This window comes from Carica papaya, chromosome 7, assembly GCF_054855325.1.
Source record: "Carica papaya isolate Zhongbai chromosome 7, ASM5485532v1, whole genome shotgun sequence".
Lineage (NCBI taxonomy): Eukaryota > Viridiplantae > Streptophyta > Magnoliopsida > Brassicales > Caricaceae > Carica > Carica papaya.
Window position 1 is genome coordinate 29,021,418 of NC_142315.1, and position 22,181 is coordinate 29,043,598.

General features: G+C 36.7%; 1 protein-coding gene across 3 annotated transcripts in view; it reads left to right on the top strand.

Moving 5' to 3' along the window:
- DCL4 (dicer-like 4) overlaps positions 1-22,181 on the top strand; it is a 67,881-nt gene that overhangs the window by 14,738 nt on the left and 30,962 nt on the right. For all 3 annotated transcript variants that reach the window (XM_088208123.1, XM_088208124.1, XM_088208125.1), the window contains 11 exons: positions 2,774-2,917; positions 3,004-3,132; positions 5,575-5,713; positions 6,839-6,935; positions 8,736-8,928; positions 19,969-20,129; positions 20,213-20,419; positions 20,548-20,810; positions 20,903-21,177; positions 21,244-21,680; positions 21,806-21,906. In XM_088208123.1, the coding sequence (XP_088064249.1) occupies positions 2,774-2,917; positions 3,004-3,132; positions 5,575-5,713; positions 6,839-6,935; positions 8,736-8,928; positions 19,969-20,129; positions 20,213-20,419; positions 20,548-20,810; positions 20,903-21,177; positions 21,244-21,680; positions 21,806-21,906 (2,146 nt within the window). The remainder of the gene's footprint in view (positions 1-2,773; positions 2,918-3,003; positions 3,133-5,574; positions 5,714-6,838; positions 6,936-8,735; positions 8,929-19,968; positions 20,130-20,212; positions 20,420-20,547; positions 20,811-20,902; positions 21,178-21,243; positions 21,681-21,805; positions 21,907-22,181) is intronic.

Genomic DNA, 22,181 nt, shown 5'->3' on the forward strand with positions numbered 1-22,181 from the left:
AACAGAAGTGGAAGGTATTTGGTCCTGACAGAGGAAAAGGGAAATGAGGTGAAGCAGATATTCATCCCAGACGGACTGAAGCGAGTGGATGGTGACAGGTCAGGAAGGCTGTATATGTACTACAGAACGCGCGATTGTGAACCTGGATCGGAAGGGGAAGATGACGATGGGCTATAAGGATGAGAAGTAAGAAAAAAAGTGTGGAATAGCAGCTGGAAGGAGATTTTCCACTGTCCGTACCGTCAAGCGAAGTTTGGAGTCACGGTGGAGGCTATGGGTTACAACACGACGGTGCTGTTATAGAATAGAAAAGAGGTGAGGCGGGTAGGATATGACTTGGAGGTGTGGTCAGTCATTTTTTGAAAATCGAATTGCTCGCCAATACCCTTATATCCAAAATGCACTTACATAGGGTCGTTTTGGACATTCCACTAATATGAGCTTGAAACTCAACAGATTGAAAGCAGATGAGTTGAGAACTCAAAAACAATTTAGCTGGGCCAAAAAGGGGAAGTGGGTTGACTGGTTTGGATCGAGCTCAAACAAAAGGACAACCCAACAAACCTAAAATTAGATTGGTATGGCGAAAAAAAAAATTGAATTGGCTGGAGACTGACTCTGAAGATGAGAGATGAAGTTGATGGCGTAGGGGGAGATCAAGGGAGAAGGGAAGAAGAAAAATCGCGGCAGAGGAGGATTTGGAAGCTTTAGGTGGCATTTCTGTAACCGAAGAGGGTGGGGAAGATGAAGGAAAGTGTGGGGATAACAGTGATATGGTGAAGGAGTGTGAGTGTCTGCAGGCATTGTTGGAGGGAAGAAAAAACAAGGAAGAAGGTAGAGAAAATTAGGAAGGAAATTAATGGCTTTGGTTCTGGTGGAATCTGACTAGGGATATACGGATAATTTGGAGGTGGAAGGTAGCAATAGCGAATATTGGATTAGTGCTGATGGATGGGGTTTAGAAGAGAGTGGAAAATCTACTTTGGTTATGAATAACATACTGAATGGGACAGAAACACCAGACACTTCCACTGCTTAGCTACCACGAGAAGAAGTGTAATTATGTCGAAGAATTAACTGTGGGCAATTATAATATCAAGAGTAACAGAGACATGAGAGAAGAAGGCTGTATTTTCTTTTCTAAGATGTATTGTGATGATTTTGGTGGAATACCAAGACTTGATAGCCTGTAGTTTGAGATGATTGATGAGGATGTCAGATCTGGTGTTGAGAAAGAATTCACAGAAGAAGAGATTAAAGAGGCTCTCATTGATTGTAAAGGTGACAAGAGCCTAGGTCTTGATGGTTTTAGCATGAGGTTTGTGCATGAATTTTGACATGTGGTTAAGAATGATCTCGTTGCTGTGTGTAGAGAGTTTCACAAGTCAGGGTCTTTTGTGAGGTCCCTAAGTTCCAGTTTTTTGGTCTTTATTGCAAAAAAAGAAGGGGGTAAAAAAATAAAAGATTTCAGACCTATAAGTTTAGTCGGCTACATTTACAAACTAATTTCAAAGATCATCTCAAAAAGATTGTCTAGTATTCTAAAGTCGATTATTAGAGAAAGTCAGCATACTTTTATGGAAGGGAGACAAATTATTAATGTGGTGATGGTGGCCGATGAAGTTGTGAACAATTTGATAAGTGACGAAGGGAGAAGATTCTGTGTAAACTGGACATGGAAAAAACATACGATCTTGTGAGTTGGGACTTTGTGGATTCTATGTTGAGGAGACTTGGTTTTGGTTGGAGGTCGAGAAAATGGATTCGGATGTGCATATCTACGACCTCCTTTACTGTGATGATCAATGGAAGCCCTTCCTAGTCCTTCAAGCCATCTAGGAGTTTAAGACAAGGTGACCCTTTGTTACTTTTACGCTTCATTACTGTGATGGAAGCCCTGAATAAAAGGATTGCTAGAGTGAAGTAATTGGATCTCATGAGAGGAGTGTGGGTGGGAAGAAGAAACCAAGAAGCTGAAGTCTCTTATATGTTTTTTTACGGATGATACGTTGATTTTTTGTAAATCAGAAGAGGGGTGATCCTGGGATTTAGTTTTTTATGCTGCGTTTTGAAGTTGTTTATGGCCTAGAAATAAGCTTAAATAATATGAGATGGTCAGTTTAGGTGGTTTTGATAGTCTTGAGTCTCTTGCGGTCTGCTACGGGGTTTTGTCAATTTTTTCAGAAAATGACACCTAATCACGAGGTATTACAAACTTGTTCATAAAATGACACTTAACCACGAGGTACCACAAACTTATCTAGAAAATGATACCTAGCCACAAGGTGTGACATATACTCTTATTTTTTTGTCAAACAACCAAGAACTAATTCTAAATAATATTTGTAACCTATCAGACATATAAGCTTCACCAGGAAAACACCTCAACGTGTGTATTAATCAATAAGTAAGCAAATAACGCAAATCGTATGTGTAGACACTAAAGATTGTCACAGTGTGGAAGATGATTTTGATAGAGTAAAGGATAGATGGTTCTAAACTTTAAGTCTTTGGATTATGAGTCATCATTCTCTATTTGTTCGAGGACTTTGGGAACCTTATAAACATTTTGATCGATACGTAAATATCATTATATAGAAGTTTATATCCCTTTGGTACATGTGAATAATACCATTCTATTTTTTTTTTTTATAAAAAGGTCCATGTGTAGAATATTTGCCAGAACTGAATTTTATGATGGCTAGTGCGGCATTAACATAAATAGTCATCTTACCTGAATGCAACTTGTAATATTTTTCATTATAATTTGTAGGTTTATTCCGTTGAGAATAGGGAAGAATTGGAAAGTTTTGTAGCATCTCCTGTTGTTAGAATATACCATTATGGTCCATCAGCAAATGACACTTCTATCTCCTACATGACTTATTACAGTAAACTCGAGGAGATTAAACGCCAGGTATGTTATTGTTGTAGTAATTCTATCTGAACTTTTCTGTCACTGGAACAAGTTTTTACTTGCTTTTCTGTTTATGACATGAGCAGTGCTTATCAACACTTAACAGGAAGACAGATGATCCGCAAAATATTCGGAACATGAAAAAGATGCTAATCAGGGTGCATGCCAATATGGTATTTTGTTTTGAAAGTCTTGGCCTTTGGGGGGTATTGGAAGTAAGCTCCTTGACCAACTGTTCAGAAATTCAGTTCTAATAATTGTCTTTCTTTTTGTTTGTTTCTGAATTTTTTTGGTTCTTATACCTTTCAAAAAGAATAAAATAGTCTTTGTTGTTTTCCTTGAGAAGAAAAAAGGAAGCATAACTAAAATGCACAAAGGTGTCACCCATGCGCATTTATCAAGACATGGGTAACCAAAAAGTTTATGAGGTTCTTATAGTCCTCTTCATTGATATTAGAATGATGCGGCAATAAAAGCTTAGTTTGAAATTAGTCTAGTTCTCATTCAATTTCTAGTCAATCACTAGCCTGAAATTTCTTGTTAATCTCAATATACATCATGCGGAACATAACTTGTGTTTGAATTATTGCTACCCCACTTTAGTTCCTTGATGACTGGAATTGATCTCCCCTTGAAAGGTGCGGGTTCAAACTCCCACCAATTATCATTAGGTGTATTTTCCTTTCTTTCTCTTCCTAATGGTGCTTCTTTTCCTGTCGAAAAAAATGAATTGTGCTTCTTGGAGAGGGGCAGAATATGGAGGCTTTTGCTGGCATCTTGGGCTTTAGGGTGACTACTCTTCCTTTGAAGTACTTACGGTTGCTGATTAGGGTAAGGAAAAAGTTAAAAGACCTAGTCATGAGGGAGATTTGGTGTCTAGATCTGAGAAGAGATTGACAAGTTGGAAGAGGGCTTTCTTTTTAAATATGGAAAGATCACTCTTATTACAAGTAATTTATCCAACCTGCCTATCTACTACTTGTCCTTGTTTACAATGTCAACTAGTGTAGCAAAATATTTGGAGGCTCTGCAATATTGCTTTTTTTTTTGTTTTTTTTTTTCTGGAGTGATACTGAGGAGCAGAGGAGGTCCCACTTTGTAACTTGAGACTTTGTTAAGCTATCCTTTCAAAGGGGCTGGCTTGACATTTGATCTCTTTTTAGATTGAACAAAGATCTTTTCAAGGATAGAAAGTGGCTGCAGATTCATGAATGATGAGGGTAGCCTATGGTGCAAGATGCTTAGGGCCAAGTTTGGGATTGAGATAAGGGGTTGGAGGCCAAGTAGTCCAGAGCTTCACATGGCATGAGTCTGCGGAAGAAAATTAGTTCTGGCTGGCCAAGTTCTATAGTTGCATCGGATTGAATTGATTCTGCAGAATGGTAAGGTTTTGCTTGGATGCTTGAAGTTAGGTGGGGCCTTTGCCCTTTCTCCTTGGTGTTCTCCTTCGTAGCTACATGTGAGGATGCCACAGTAGTGAGATGAATTTGATATGTGATCCATAGTTTCCGAATCTATAATTCATGACAATGAAAAATGTCTGCTCGAAACATTTAAACCATGTGAAAAAGAAACTTACCTGAGCAAATGAACTTGCATCTGTAGGATTTTCTAGGGACTCAAGGCACGCTCTTAGTATTGATTTTCAAGTGGACCTGTCCTGGGCCTATACGGGGCAATTTTGTAGCTGTTTGCTGATATTTTACTAGTATACCCTTTACCTAATCATACAAAATATACTCTAACTTCACTTTTTTTCTTCTCCTCCTTAATAAAGCTACTCTTTTATAAAAGAAAAATAGAAGGGTACATTTGGTATTTTCGAAAAAATTTTAATATGTTTAGCTTGTATGAAAGTAAATTCTAGAATAGCAACATTTTATAAAGTAATATCAAAATGTGAATAAAAGAAGTCACATTTTAAAATTACATTATAAAAATCATATTTTGTATAATATCAAAATGCAGTCATGTTTGTTTTAAGAAAGATACAAATCTAAATCATGTTTTGGTAATTTGCCTTTTTCTAATACTTCTAGAATTGTTCTAAAGAACTAGGCTAATGTGATATATAATCTGTTAGAAGTAGTGTATATATTTGTAATTTAGTATGTAAAGGTGTATGAGTAAAATACTCATGTATAATTAGTTTTAAGGTTTCCTTTTTTATTCTAAATCAGTGTCTTTCAATAATGTTTCTTCCATTGTTCCACATAATCTAGCTTTTGCTTTACCTGGCTTACTAAGGGGCTGCTATCATTTTATATACAGTGATATTGTTTTACTTTTTGTTGTTTTAGTCAGAAATAGGGATCAAAAAGCTGTGATTCTTTAACAATAGCTACTGGTGGTTTGAAAGATAATTATGAATTTTCTGTTTGTTGAGCTCTATCTTGCTGTCAGTCGGTCTCATCTAAACACCACTTGAAAGTATATCTAACTTTATTGGCTAGGTATTGCTTGGATGTTCTAAATTAAGGAACTTCTGAAATTACAAATATAGGTCATTATTGGTTGATTAATCCTTAATGGTGGTCTGGGAAGAATACAACTTCCAATCAATTGGTTTCATCTGAGTTCCACATGCTATTGGATGTATGTTAGTCTGGATTACTGGGATGTTTTTGTTTATTGTTTTGGTTCTCTTGAGGTTACAGGCTAGTAGACTTCTTTTGACTGGGGATTACTGTGAAAGAAAGGAACTAATAGAAGGGGATGGAAATTTCGTTGATGACTCGTTATCTGATAGATATCTTGCTCAAGTTGCAGAAGCATTTGCTTCTGATTGCATGGCAGGTATGATGTCTGGAAAATTCGTAATTGCAGTTTCTATTGTCTCTATCTTTTTTTCTTAAGAAGCGTATCTTGTCTCTATGTAGAGGATTGTTACATGTACATGGTCATATTAAAACCTTACCATTCGTGCAGAATCAATGTGTCCCTCAAGTGGTCTTTAATTCATGAATTAGGGTGTTTTATTTGTTTTTTTTCTTATTTCGACAATAAAGCGATCAGGGTTTGCAAAACAGTTAAGGTTTCTTTAACCTAGAACTCTAATACTATGTCAAAAATAGTTTTTTGTGTGTTCTATTGAATATGATAACTCTATATATATTGAGATTCTAGAATGAAAAAGGAAGTAGACAATAAATAATAATTAATTACAAATTATGTAATTTACTCTGTACCCTTTCAAAAAATTTTTACTTTTTTTTTTAAACACATAATTTACCATTTCTTTACCAAGTACTGTGGAATAGAAGTGAAGTTTTTTTTAGATTCTTGTTTGATGGAAAACCTCATATCAAAATTCCCCATTTACAAATTCAGCTTACTGTATTTGATAGAGTTACCTGGTAATTCATTCTATTTTAGTTACTAAATAACTGATTGCATTATGGAGTTGTCCAAAGTTTAGGCCTAAAAAGTGAGTCTAAGTTTATTATTTAGATTGTAATATGCCTTCTTACCTGTTAGTGGGATGCTCAGCTTATGACATAAACACATTAAACTTGATCATGGATGATAAGTATTTACTTTTATGAGCTATTGTTTAAGTAAATAGGGTTACAAATGAGCTTCTGGCTCGTTGCTATTTCCTAACCTCACCAAATGTGAGGTTGAGGGGTTCAAATCCCAGACCATGTACCCATAAAAGACGATACTGGGGTCTTCACCAAAAAAGAGGAAGGATGGTGGGAAAGGAGTTTTTTACAGTTTAAATGATGATCTGAGCTCTCCTGTTTATTACAGAATTAGTTAGATGAACAATTATCTTAAAAGCTTAAAGTTGCTGGAAACAATCCAACTTAGATATTCTAAGAGAAGTAAACTTACTGCAAATCTTTCAGTAAGAACTTCAATAATTCAATTTGAGTCTCCATGTTACTTATACAGATCTGGTTTTTGCTATTTATGTAGGTGGGTTCTCATTTGATTTGTCTTCTGTAGAAGTTTTAAAGGAGCCATTTTTCTCAAGAAAGCTTTTACGACTAATTGGAATTCTTACCTCCTGCAGGTGGGTATTTGGGCTTCTAAAGTTGCTTGTTCATTATGTGATTCCTTAATCCTGTCTAATTGTAGATAACTTGTTCATCTATCTACCATGTTACCAATTGTTTGGGTTAAACCTGTGCAACTTTTTACTATTTGCGTCTCAAGCTGCTGTTTTTTTTTTAACATAAAAGAACTTATGGCACTGTTAGTTGTAGAAAAGTTTTTACCTATTTAAAGAATAATTTGTTTAATTTAATTAAAGTTTATTAGAGAAGTTGTAATATAATTGTAGGCTTCTGCATAGTTTAAAGTTGTAACGAAATAACTATTTAGTAGGAATAAAATAAGACAGTAATGCAAGTACAATTATATTATGTTGTTTGGTTCACGACTAACAATAATTTATTAAAATCTTATTACTGTGTTTTGTTCGTAATATATGAGGTTAGATATAATTAAAAAAGTTATACTTTACTATGAAAATGCTGTGTTATATTTGGTCTGAAATATATTTTAATGCACTTTCTACACCAACTTCTACCTCGTAAATTATGTTGACTAATAAAAGTTCACCGAGAGGTTCAAATGTTGATAAAACATTGTTATAATGTATCATGTAAAAGTAAAAACAATATTTTATGAAATAATGAAATAAGAAAATGTTATCGTGAAAGAAAAAGGGGCTGATGGTATTTTAATGAGGTTTCTTTTTGGGATTATTTGTAGACAGGTATTATATATTTTATTATACAAAGTGGGAGTATTGTTAACTGAAAATAAAAAGTCTTATTACGAGATACTCGTCAGTTAACTCCTTATTCTTGAATTCTGATACAAGGTTTCTTACTATAACAATTTCTGTAGAATTATGATTCAGTTAATTAAACTAGTGATAATATCCTCAGTGTGATCACTTTTACATTCTAACCCTATGACACCTTTATTCAGCAAACTTAATGACCATAAAAGAAAGGTGAACATGCCTCTTTCTTTCTTTATGCACCGAAATCAAACAGGTGATTACAACAATCATTTCATTTCATTTTATTTCTCAAATTTTAATGATTAAAACCAGGAAAAATGTTTCTTTTCCTCTGTTTCCTTTAAATAATATTTATCCAAACGTTGCCTAAGGCTTTGGAACCAAATGTTTCAAATGCTACAGAAAGGGATAGCTTTTGTTTCAATACTCCGTTGATTTCTCTCTTTCTATGTGAACAAGAAGGCAAATATGGGAATCAAAGTTATTGTCCCCTCTGTCTACCATTACTTCTTTTCATGCACATGACTCATTTTTAAGAGGCCCAGCCGTAGCCCACTTCCAATGCTTTAAATCTTCATTGTAATATTTGTTACAGATGACTATATCATGTAAACCTAAACCCTTTAAAACTCTAAAAAGGATTGGAGGTACGAAGGAAAAGTTTTACTTCTCTCTTTGTTGGGCAGTCTTAGAAATGTTTTTAAGATGTTTGCATTTAATTCTATTTTAAGGTTAAGGGTAAAAATTGAGAGCAACTGCAGCCTCTTAGCTACCAGCACCTAGTCCCTAAAGTTAGTTTGTCCATGTTGAATAGTTTATGTGGCAAAGCAAAGCTATAGAACCAATGTTGAAACTGCATCTTGGTAACCTAGGATTAGGAACCGTGCTTCATGTTTTCATTTGTTATTACTCATTTTCATTGATGTCCCTTCTATTTGGACTATAATCTAACTTTTGCCATCCTTATCTTTGCTGCCCTAATCCATCAATTAGTTCTTGTGAATCATTGTTTATATATAGTATAGTTTTCTAATAAAATATAATTAACTCTTTTTTCAGGTTACAACCAAATATGAAGTGCATAATTTTTGTAAATAGGATAATTACTGCTATATCCTTGTCAAATATTTTGCAAAACCTCAGGCTTCTAGCGTCTTGGAAGTGTCATTTTCTTGTCGGAATCCACGCTGGGCAGAAGAGTATGTCACGAAGTACCATGAATAACATTCTTGAAAAGTTCCAATCTGGAGAGGTAAAGTGTCAAGAATCTTTTTCTTTTTTTAATCTTTTTGTAGTACCATGGTTGGTGCACTGAACAAGTTTATGCTTCAATTTAATTGATTGTAATGGCAAGGGCTTTCAGTTGTAGATATGTGAATTTGCCCATAAAATATTTTGGTTTACCTCTTGGTGCTAATTTCAAAGAGGTTAGGATGTGGAATCTGATGGTAGATAAATCTGATGTCAAAAGGGGGTCGACTCACACTCATCAAGAGTAATTTGGGCAATCTTCCTATTTACTACATGTCTATGATGATCATTCTAAAAAATGTAGCAAAGTAGTTGGAAGCCATACAAAGCAGGTTCTTGTGGGGTGACATGGGTGAAAGACAGAGGTATTATTTGATGGCATGAAGCAAGATTAAGAAATCATTGTACCTAGGTGGCTTGGGATTGTGATCTTTAACGAGGATGAATGAGATTCTGCATGGTAAATGGTAATGAAGATGTATAGCAGAGGAGGACGCATTATGGAGAAAAACAATAGTAGCAAAATATGACATGGATGATAAAGGTGGCTCACCAGAGAGAGTTCAAGACCAGATGAGAAAAGCTTGTGGAGAAAGATTGATATAGGGAAGGAAAATTTTCAGGAGTATATAAGGTGGAAGGTTGGTAGGGGGAATAGAGTTAGAATTTGGGAGAGATCAATGGATGGAAGGGGGTACTCTTAGAGTGCGTTTTCCTCATATTTATGCGACAGTCCAGCAGAAAGACATCAAGATTTATAACTCTTTAGCGGAGAACAGTAATGGTGAGAAGTAATGGAAAGTCTTGTGTCAAGGAATCTCAACGATTTGGAGATTAGAGAATATGAGGAGTTATTGGGCATGTTATCCTATATTTCGTTGGATGGAAGCATTGATACTCTGCGGTGGTGCCTCACATCTAATGGGTCTTTCTCAATTAAATTATTCTATAAGAAGTTGTTCATGTATGAAGATGATGACATATTTTTCCCTGCCAGACTTCTACTCCTCTATAGATTTTGAATGGTTCAAATTCTCCCTCAAGCTGCCTTCCAAGCATCAAATAAATAAAGCAATTCTTGAGGCAGATTTTGTTCCCCAAACTTACTTCCAAGGTTTGTTAGAAACAATAACCGTGATAGCATTTGCAATTGTTAAGATAGCATCTGCAATTGCTTCTAAGGTTTTTTTCCTTTTTATATCCTAAAAAACCTATATATATATAGAACTGTAAAATTTAATAGAATAAACATCAATCATTCTTAATAAGAATACCTTCAAGAACTTAACAATTCCAAATTCCATGTTATACCATTCTCAAAGTCTTCCCACATACCAAGATTATGTCTACACTGGACCTAAAAGTATTTGGGTGCTCCGCATTTGCCCATATGCATACCCAGCAGTATTGCCAATAAGATCAAAATTTCATTAGATGCGTATTTCTGGCTTACTCTCTAAACCAAAAAGGTTACAAATATTATTCTCTAACCATGAAGAAAATTCTACACTTTAATGGATGTGACTTCTTTTGAAATTAGATCTGTTACCCCAAACTTGAATTCAGGGGGAGGACATGAGGAAATAACATTTTTGGGAGAATGACCAACACTCAAGGGACCCTATATGACTTTCTTTACCTCAATCAAACTCAATACAAGACTTCCAACCACCTCTATGCCAACCACAACTTGAAACCACTAATCATGCAAAACACCAACAATAAACTCAATCTCTTGATGATAAACTCGATCTTGGCTTACCCGAGATTAAAGTGTAGACAAAGACTCTCCTTCATCGTAAGTCATGGGTGACAACCAAAACCTTGACAAGAATTGATTGTCTACATATTGAGAAAAAACACTGAAAGGAAGGTAGGTCTTCATTAATGACTAAGAATCTGAACCACTTCCAATTCACATTCAAGATCACACAGGTTAGGAAATTTCTGCTCTTGACACTGCATCTAGAATGAATGACTTAAACATTCCAATTGCTCTAAGAAAATGAATAAGAACTTGCACAAACTACCTCATCTATAAGAACATTTCTTGTAACGGATTATCTCCATCCTACCAAGTGTTTGTATCTACTATTGACAATGTGCAGATTTTTATATGTCCAAGAGGCACTTAAGGATCTTGATCGGAAACAAATAGTTAGGGATGGATTTAGAGTACTTGAGAAGAATGACACGTGGGTGATCTTTGATCTTCCCCCTAGAAGAAAACTGTTGGCTGTTAATGGATTTTTACTATAAAGCTTAAGATAGATGGAAGCATTGAGAGACTAAAAGTTAGGCTTATTGCAAATGGATTCACTCAGTAATATGGAATATATTATCAAGAAACCTTTGTTCCAATGGCCAAATTCAATAATATAAGGATTCTTCTCTCCCTTGCAGCAAACCTAGACTGGCCACTATGCCAACTTGATGCTTAACATACATTTCTGAATGGAGATCTTGCAGAGAGGTGCACATGAACACTGCTCTAGGACTTGAAACAAACTTCAAGAATCAACAAGGTCTGCAAACTGAAAAACTCTCCCTATGGACTATGACAATTCCACGGGCTTGGTTTGGTGGGTTCACAAAATCAATGGGAAAAACTAGGTACAATGTCAAGCTGATCACACTCTCTTTATAAAACAATTTTGAGAAAAGAAAATTGTTACTCTCATAATGTATGTTGATGACATCATACTCATAAACGACTACGAAGAACTGTTGGGACTCAAGAAGTTTCTGGCAATGGAATTGGAAATAAAAGGTCTTGACAATCTTAAATTCTTTCTAGGCATGGAGGTGGTAAGATCAAATAAAGGTATATTCATCATACAATACAAGTACATACTGAAGTTACTAAAAGAAATTGCAATGATAGGATGTAGGTTCGCAAATACTCCAATGTATCGAATTAAAAGGATAGTAAATGAGAAGGGAAGTACATCAGTCAATAGGGGAAGATATCAAAGACTAGTTGGTAGACTCATCTATCTTTCCCACAATAAACCAGATATCGGGTTCTCAATTAGTGTTAGAAGTTATTTTATGCATTACCCAACTGGCAAAAACATTGAGGTTGTATACAGGACTTTTGAGAACCTCAAGATGATTCTAGGAAGAAAATTATTTTATAAGAAACAAGTCACTCGGGACATTTCTGTTTTTTCTGATGCACACTGGCAGGAGATCTGAAGGATAGAAAATCCACTCCATGATACTGTTCCTATGTTTGTGGGAACTTAGTTAGATGAAGAAACAAAAAACAACCTGTTGTTTCTAGAAATAATGCTGAAGCTGAATTTAGAGTATTAGCAATGGAATTTTGTAAAGGTATATTGATAAAGAGATTCCTTCGTGAATTGGGGATAATAACTGAGACACCTATCAACCTATATTGTAATAATCAGGTTACTATTGGCATAGCGAAGAATCCTGTGCATCATGATCAGACAAAAAACAAATTAACTGCTATTTTGTTTCATATAAAATTAAAAATTCAGTTATTCAAGTGATCTGCACGCCTACAAAATCACAGATTGCTGATATCCTCACTAAAGCCCTTCCATAGAAACACCTTTAAAGAACTTTGTATCAAATTATGTTTGTTCAGTATTTACAATCCAGTTTGAGGGAGAGTGTACAATTAGAAAAGTGATAATGATGTGGGATTCCATATAATCATAGATTTGGTTGAGTCCTATATAATTGCAAATCTTGGTTATGTAATAACCAAATACTCCAAGATTTCCTCCTAAATTCTATTATTATCTTACCAAATTAAAGGATTGAAAGTTATGGTTTCTTGGTGCAATCATTTTCCTATATTTTCCTATATTATTCTCATCATGATACAATAAAGTGATTCTAAAAAATAATCTTAGAAAATTATAGTTTGACATATAGATGGAAGTGTTGTATGGAACTTCCATTTCTTTAAAAGCTTACCCAATAAGGACATTTATGACATGCTAACCTCTTGCCAAATTTGGTAAAGTCTTTTCAATATACTCCACAAACTGATAGTTGAATTTAAAATCGGATCCCTTAGGATTATATACATGCATCTCTTTTCGCATACATAACTTAAAATCCCAACTGCTATCATCTTCCTATCACTAATGAATTTCGAAAAACTAAAGTTTTCAAAGGTGAAGATGTTTGCCTAATTTGTCATGTGGAATAGACTCAATACAAATGAATTGTTGCAAATCTTAGGCCTAGTCAAGCTTTCACACCAGATATTCGTGTTATGGTTGACAATGCAAGAAAATGCACAATTATTTGTTTCTTAAAATGCGACATGGCTTGGAAGGTTATTTGATATGTTTGGATTGGTTTAAGTTACCCCCTTAAGCGCAATGTTTTATTAGTTCCAATTTATAAAGAGTCAAGGTAAGAAGAGTTGTTAAACCTCTTCGGCAAGGGGCTATTTTTGTGGGATTCTAGACATTATGGCTAAAACGAAACTGTAACACCCAGGGTCGTTACAGAAATTGTAAGAATTTTGAAGATTGTTCTTCATGAGCCAAGATTCGTGGGAGAGAATGAAGTTTTGGCAGCCCTAATGGGCAAAGGTCTATGGAAAGTTTTCAAATGTAGTTATTTCTATGTTATATAGGAATTGAGGGACAGTGATTTTTTGATCCTCAGTAGAATTGCTTTTAACTAATTTGTATTTTTTAGGTTTCTATCAGAACAGTGTAGGAGGATATTCTATTATGAGTCTATGGAATCATAACACTCTTATCTTTAGTAACATTTTTATTCTTGGCTGATAGTTTTGCTTTGATCTATAGTATGTTCTTTTGCTCGAGAGAGAGAAAGTTTAGAGAGTCTAGAGAGAGAAAGTCTTGCTTGAGTTTTTACGCATGTGGGTTTGTCGTCTTTGGTGACGGGTATGCCCTGTTGGCCATGTTCGTGGATTTGAGAAAATTCCTGGTTATTGAGCAAAAATCATTCGACGTGGTGGTGGAGGGGAGGGGAGTAAGGGTTTACGAAAATGGGAAGGGTTTTCGAAAATTGATATTTTATCAGAAGGGGGATATCGAATGGCTGTTGCAATGCTTTAAGGAATTTAGATGGGAAAAGGGGGAGGACGCTTGGGGTAGATGTCGACGTAGTAGTTGGAAAACCTTGTGGATGCCGTTGAGCGGAAATAGAAACGGGAAATTTCTTGTGTTCTCAGAGGGGAAGGAAGGGCCAAAAGGGAGAATCAATAGATTATTCCTCCTTGAGGGTGAGAAAGTTGAGGGATGGTGGAAGATGATGGAGGTGCTTCATGAGGTGATGGGAGTAAAATTGATTCCTCCAAATTGGGTGTCGTCGAAAGGCAAGAGGTTTGAATTTGCTCCAATACAGGGGAAACAACGATTTTTTTGTAAAATGTCTGGGATGTAAACTGGAGTTAGGTTTTCAATTTGTTTTGAGAAATGGTCGCTCTTTTGCTGAAACCCTAAGGAATCTTGTGTTGGTTGGTGGTCAGGTGGAGAAGGAGACTTTGTCAGGTCGAGCCATGTTGGGTTAGTATTTTTCAAATTTTGAATTTGTCTCTGATGGTGGTCACGTGAGGGAGGCAGGGTGGGAAATGAAAAATGGACTCAGAAGGAGTGGGCCAAGGAGAGACGAGAGGCCCAGACAGGTTGGAGGAAGAAAACTTTCGTGGTCTGAGAAAGAGAAGTGGGTTGATCAACTTAGACCGAGCAATGGTCCGGGCCGTAAACGGGTAAATGTTTGGAGGCCCAAGCGAGTTATGCCCGGATCTTCAGAACTAAATGCTAGTAGAGGGGTGTCTAGGGTTCCCTTACCCGAGAGTGAGAAAGTTGAGGTCGAGCATTCTGTTAGTGTCTCCGTGGGGATTGACGAAGATAGATTTGAACCGAAAAGTGTCGACGAGGAGGTTGTTGAGATAGCGGAAGACGAAGACGAGAAAGATGAGGCGCTTTCTGTGGATTTCTCTACAGATGGGGAAGGTGGAGAGGAAGAGGAGATGAGAGTGATGGAGGTCAGAGTGGAGGATACTATCATGGAAAATTCGATGTTTTACGAGATCATGGTGATGGAGGATGTGGGCTTAGAAGTATTGAAGGTTTCTCTTATCCAACGCGACGATCTTTTTCTTCTTGGACCATCATTTCTGACAAAGGAGTCGAGTGGTAAGAAGTTCTATTCTGACTGGGTCCAGAAGAATTTTCTAAAGGTTAGTAAAATGTTGGGTGTTTCTTTTAATGGGATGGAAGCTAAGATTCTTAATCTGCTTGAGGAGAGTCTTGGTATTAAGCGGAAGGGATGGAAAAAAAGAGAGAAAAGAAAGTTAAAAAAAGGCAGGGGGATGGGGAGAGTAGGGAATTAGAGAGGCTACAGTGGTCTGTAAACTATGACTGAAAGAAGAGTAGCGGGAGGGGAGAGGGGGGTTTGGTTGTTGAATTATTTCCATAATTGGAAAAGTTATTTCATGGGATGTGAGGGGGGTGAATGATACGAAAAAAAAAGAGAGTTATCAGAGGTTGTATTAAAAGATGGAGACCTAGGTTAATGTGTTTGCAAGAAACCAAAATGGAAGGGATTAGTCAATGGGTGGTTTATAGTTTGTGGAAGGATAGTAGAGTTGATTGGGTTCACTTACCAGCTAGTGGGGTGGCTAGGAGCATTCTGTTGATGTGGAACAAAGAAGTAATAAAATGCTGGGAGATGGAGATTTGGAGGGTTTTGGTATCTTGTCTGTTTGAATCATGTGCTGGGGGGGATCGGTGGGCTTTTACCGGCATTTATTGCAGGGGGTCTAGGGAGGAGAAGGAATGTTTATGGGCAGAATTAATGGCAAGTAAAGTGAAATGGGGGGAGAGGTGGGTGGTTGGGGGACAATTTCAACATGGTTCTAAACAGGAGGGAGAGGTCGGGTGGGCAAACCAGTGTTGGGGAAATAGAGGAGTTTAGGGAGTGGGTGGATAGGTTGGAGCTGGTGGACTTTCCCCTCATCGGTGGAGATTGGACATGGTCTAATACGAGAGACAACCCGGCGAAGTCGAGAATAGACTGGTTTTTAATTTTTAACATGTTGCTCATGCAGCTTGCAGACTTAAGCAAAAAAGTTTTGAATAGGCCCATCTTGGACCATTTTCCCATTTGTATTGACTCAAATGGTATCACTTGGGGCTCTAGTCCGTTTCGGTTGGATAATAAATGGCTGGGGGTGATGGGTTTCAAGCAACTGGTTGAAAAAGAGTGGTGTTTGAATTCTGTTAGGGGCACGACCAGCTTTGTGTTTGCTTCAAAATTAAAGGCACTAAAAAATGAAATTAAAAGGTGGGCTAGGGAGGAGGAAGAAAGGATGGGTAGATTGATTGATAACAATTTGAGGGAGCTGGCCGAGACGGATAGTAGAGAGATGGAGGGGCTACTGGGGGAGGGGGATAGGGAGAGAGGCTGTCTTGAAGAAAGAAATTGCTGCCAATATGAATCTGGAAGCTATTTCTTGGAGGCAAAAGGCTAGAGAAAAATTGTTGAATGAGGGAGATAGAAATACCAAATACTTCCATAGTTTGGCTAATTTTCGTAGAAAAAATAATTATGTGGAGGAGATGGTGTTTGAAGGGAGGTGGTGAAAGAGAATGATAACCTAAGGGAGAAAACGCTCTTATACTTCCAGAAACTTTATGTGGAAGAGGAGAGAAGATCGTTGTTGGATGAACTGCCTTTCAAATAGCTCTCTGTTGACAGTAGGGTGTTTTTAGAGGCTCCTTTCTCGGAAGAGGAGGTGTGGGGCTGTTTGGGAGAGTGCAATGGTGATAAGGCCCCGGGTCTCGATGGTTTTAACATGAAGTTTTACCAAGATTTTTGGAAGGTTATAAAGGATGACATCATGACTTAGTGAATTTCACAGAACTGGTGCTTTTGTGCATTCCATAAAGTCTACTTTCTTGGTTATCATACCTAAAATTGCTGGCGCCAAGAATATTAAAGATTTTAGGCCTATAAGTCTTGTGGGCAGCATGTACAAATTGATCTCTATGGTTCTGGCTAAAAGAATGTCTAAGGTTATGGGGGAAGTTATAGGGGAGAATCAAAATGCTTTTGTTGAGAGAAGGCAAATTCTTGATGCGGTCATGATTGCTAATGAAGTGGTTGATGATTTGGTGGGAGAGAAAAAAGAGGGTATTATTTGCCAATTTGATATGGAAAAAACTTATGATAGAGTGTGTTGGGATTTTGTTCTCTATATGTTGGAGCGGATGGGGTTCGAGAATAAAGGGAGGAATTGGATGATGACATGTATTTCTACCACCTCTTTTGCCGTGATGGTCAATGGAGGACCCTCTTCTTTCTTTTAAGCCTCTAGAGGTCTTCGTCAAGGAGACATTTAGTAGACTCATAGAGAGGGCAAGCAAATTGAATGTGATTAAGTGTTTGTCGATTGGGGCGGGGGAGGCCTGGTGAAAGTGTCCCATTTATTCTTTGCCGATGACGCATTAATATTTTGTGAACCGAACCTTTATTCTTTACTTCACCTGAGGTGTTTACTTGCTTGTTTCCAAATGTTGTCGGGTTTGAGAGTTAACTTGAGCAAAACTGAAATGCTTAGAATTGGAGATAGGAGGGATGAAAGGGAATTGGCTAGTGTGTTGGGTTGTAAGATTACCGAGCTGCCCATTAAATATCTTGGTCTTCCCCTAGGGGCGAAATTTAAAGATACCAAAACTTGTGACCCCATTGTGGATATGTTTGAAAAGAGACTTGTGCAGTGGAAGCAGAACTTTCTTTCTAAAGGGGAGAGACTCACATTGATCAAAAGTACCTTAACAAATTTGCCAATCTACTTCCTCTCCATCTTAACTATCCCCCCCAGCATGGCCACTAAACTAGAGAGGATAAAATGCAGATTTCTTTGGGGTGATGAAGAGGGGCATAGGAAATTTCACTTAGTTAAGTGGGAGGAGGTAAAGAGATCAGTCAATAAAGATGGTTTGGGGTTGAGATCTATTTCAAAATTAAATTCTGCTTTACGTGGCAAATGGCTATGGAGGTTAAATTGTGGAAGCAGGTGATGGAGACTAGTTGGGGTGATTGGGAGAGGGATGGGGGTAGAAGAGGGAAATATAAACGTCATGCTTCTAGTTTGTGGAAGAAAATCAGCACCGACAGCAAGAATTTTTATGATTGTTTATGCTGGCAGCTTGGTAATGGAGCTGAAATCAAATTCTAGAAGGATGAGTGGGCTGGTGACTTCAAATTAAAAGATAAATTCCCGAGAATCTTTGATATTGCTAGTGAGAGGAATATTCTTGTGGAGAAGGCGTTTGAGAAGGGAGAAGGTGTTTGAGAAGGGAGAAGGGGTGGGTGGGTGGTGTATAAAGGTTAGAAGAAATTTAAAGAATGAAGAAGAGGTAGAATTCTGTATTCTGCTTTGTTGGCTTGCTGTTTTTAAGGTGAGTAATGTGAAAGACAAGAATTTGGAAATCGGACAAGAAAAGAGGTTTTTCGATAAAGTCCTACTATAACTTTATTGTCAAAAATGGCGAGAAGAATGCCAAGATAGCACTGTTTAAGCAAATTTGAAGGTCAAAAGCACCGCCTCGAGTGATATTTTTCATTTGGGAAACTGTTAAAGAAAAAATCTTGACCATTGATATGTTGAGAAAAAGAGGTATGATAATAGCTAATAGGTGTTACATGTGCAAGGACGAAGAAGAATCATGCAATCACTTGTTACTCCATTGTCCTATGATCTACAGAATTCGAGAGTACGTGTATGGGATTATGGGGATCCAGTGGGCCATGGCGGGTAGAGTTAGCAAGGAGTTGTGGGCGTGGGCTGGTTTATGTAAAAAGAAAAAAGATTTATTCCTTATTCTAATTTCTATTATGTGGGTTGTGTGGAGGGAGAAGAATGTTATGACTTTTGAGGGTATTGAAACCAACATTGTATATATTAGGGATAAATGGTTTCATACTTTTGATTCTATTTTGATTGGTCATGACATGGTAGATTGAAAAGATATTAAGGCTGTCATGGACCACTTGATCGACTTGTACTTTTGTGTTTTCGGGTGGTAGCTCTTTGGTACCTTTGTGCATAATAATATTCCTTCTCTTTTATTTCAAAAAAATATTTAGTAATATTTTATTTTCTATCAAAAGAAAAAAGAAAACATGGTAACAAGTGAAAGAATAATAATGACATTGCGGACGTGTGAACCATTTCTGTTTGTTAATCTCTTTACCAGTTGCAGTTTTTGTTTTCCTTATGTGTACATGTGAGTTGGTTACTTCAATTATGAGAATAACCTACTTAATGGGAGGTTTTATGTCCTAATCTTGTGCAGAATAGATGAATATAAGCAGTCCTGGAAAGAAAATGCACAGGATATTTGTCCCAATAAGAAGGTTTTCTTCTTTATTTCTTAGATCTAAGGGTTTCTCTTAATGAGTCCTTTACCAATGTTCACCTTAGGACACCAAGGCAAGAAACCCATAAAGCACTTAACAACCATGCTGGATTTTCCAGTTAACAGACTGTGGGAAGAAAGTAATCATACCAAAGGGCCATATATGTACAGGATTCTAAAAGTAGAAAAGGAAACCCTAATATAATTATGTATGGGTATATTACTATTTATACCCTTAACTCTAATATATATTACTTCTATCAATACAACTTCTAAAACAGACCAATTAATTCATTCTCAATCCTGGAAACCCATTAGGCAGTCTGACGATGATGATGACCCCATTTAACACTAAAGCAAGTACCTGTGAGCAGAATGCAAATTCTTTGCAAGTATATTTTAAATGTTCATGTTTTGAGTGTGTTATATTAATCTACATTATTGTATTTTCTTCATGAAAGAATAGCTTTGTGAAGGGCAAAGAGAAGACACAAAAGAGAAAGGGAGGAAGAGACTTCCCTAACAGAATAAATGAAAACCAAAAATTACAAAAACAATAACAAAATTCCAAGACAATGAAAACTCAATCTCCCTGGAAAGTAGATCCAATCCCCCAAAAAGGATGACATTAATCTCTGTTATTGTTGCTGCAGCTGAATCTTTTGGTTGCAACTAAAGTAGGTGAAGAAGGGCTTGACATTCAGACTTGCGGTCTTGTGATACGTTTTGATCTTCCAGAAAATGTTGCCAGTTTTATTCAATCAAGGGGTCGGGCCAGAATGCCTCAATCTGAATATGCATTTTTGGTAGACAGGTGCTTTTCGTTAGCATTGATGTGAGGAAGTCTCTCAAATTCTTTTTTCTTCGCATCTGACTGAACATCATTCTTGTTGATAGTGATAACCAGAAGGAAGTAGATCTGATTGAGAATTTTCAAAAAGGTGAAGAGCGAATGAATCTAGAAATTGTTTCCAGAACATCTAATGACACATTTCCTCGATCAGATGAAAGAATATATAGAGTTGAGTCATCTGGTGCTTCCATCAGCTCTGGATATAGTGTTTCATTACTCCATCAATATTGTTCTCAACTCCCACATGATGAGTATGCCCTTCTTCTAACTTATGATTGCTGTTACCTTCATTCTTTTTAAAGTTTAACTACTTACAAGGCCATGTTCAACTTGTGTGCTACTAAATTATATTTGTTTGATATATTGCTTCTTTTTGCAGGTACTTTCACCCAAAGCCAAAATTTTATTTTTTTGATGATTTAGGTGGAACTGTCTGCCATGTAGTATTACCTTCCAATGCTCCAATAAATCAGATTGTCGGTGCACCACAGTTCTCCATGGAAGCTGCTAAAAAAGATGCTTGTCTGAATGCAGTGGAAGAGTTGCACAAATTGGGTGTGTTGAGTGACTTTCTCTTGCCAAAGAAAAAAAATATAGATGAGCCTTCGGCCCTGGTCTCGTCTGATTCTGATAGCTGCGAAGGTTAACCTCAAATCAAGTTTTAATTTTTTTTTAGAAACCCTTTGTTGCATTAAGATTCAGATCCAGCATCTTTGATCCTTTTTTGTTGGCAGACGAGGATTCACAAGGCAAATTATATGAGATGCTAGTTCCTGGTATATTTAGGGAACCATGGAGTACATCAGAGAATCTTGTCTGTCTTTGTTCTTACTACATAAAATTCGTTCCTGATCCCAATGATAGAATTTATAGAAAGTTTGGTCTTTTCCTCAAGGATCCTCTCCCCATAGAGGCAGAGAGAATGGAACTTGATCTCCACCTAGCTCGTCGTAGATCTGTATTGACAACCCTTATCCCAGCAGGGGTTACAGAATTTGATAAAGATGAGGTAGCTTTTTCCCCTTTAGTAAAATTAGTCATACCAAGTACATTTTCAAATATTCGTGTTTTGCAGATTTTGCAGGCGCAGCATTTTCAAGAGATGTGCTTCAAGGTCATCCTTGACCGGAAAAAACTTATTCCAGATTTTGTTCCTTTAGAAAGTGGAAGTCTTTCTAAATCAAGCTTCCCAAGCTTCTACCTGTTGCTTCCAGTTATTTGGCTTGATGATGAACATGCAATGACTATAGACTGGCAGACTATCCGAACATGTTTATCATCTCCAGTTTTTAAAACTCTAGCCAACGATATAGAGAAAGAAATTCTTTGTTCAGATGTTCACTTGCAGCTTGCTAATGGTTGCTGGAGTACTAGTGATGTGGAGAACAGTCTAGTATATGCCACTCATAAGAAGATATTTTACTTTGTTACTCATGTTGTGCATGAAAGAAATGGCCATAGCCCGTATAACAGATCAAGCGCCTCAAGTCATATGACACAAATATGGGAAACGTGAGTTGCTAAATGAGCTCAGTGCTTGGCTTAAGAATTTTGTCTATTTTCCATTATCCTTTCTGATGAAGTTGTAGTCTGATATACTGAATTCAGATAGTTTTTATTTTGATTTTACAAATCAGATTTGGCATTCATCTTGAGCATCCTGAGCAACCTATGCTGAAAGCAAAACCTCTTTTTATTTTGCGGAACTTGTTACACAACCGGAAACCTGAGAATTCAGGTAGCCTTTACTTTTTCTTTCTTTTTTTATTCTCTTGTACCATCTTTCACTTTGTTAATCATCATATTTTACATTGCTGGGTTCATTTTCTTTTTCATGTTATTTTAGTTCATTGGTATCAACAAGTGAACTGTTGTACAAAGTAATACTGTTATTCCATTCAAAGTAAAGATAACTACACAGCATGTATGCTAGCGAAAAAAGAAAACACCTAATCAAGATAAAACCAGGTCAAGTAAACAATGCTTCAAACTTTTCACTGTGATGCAGGACAG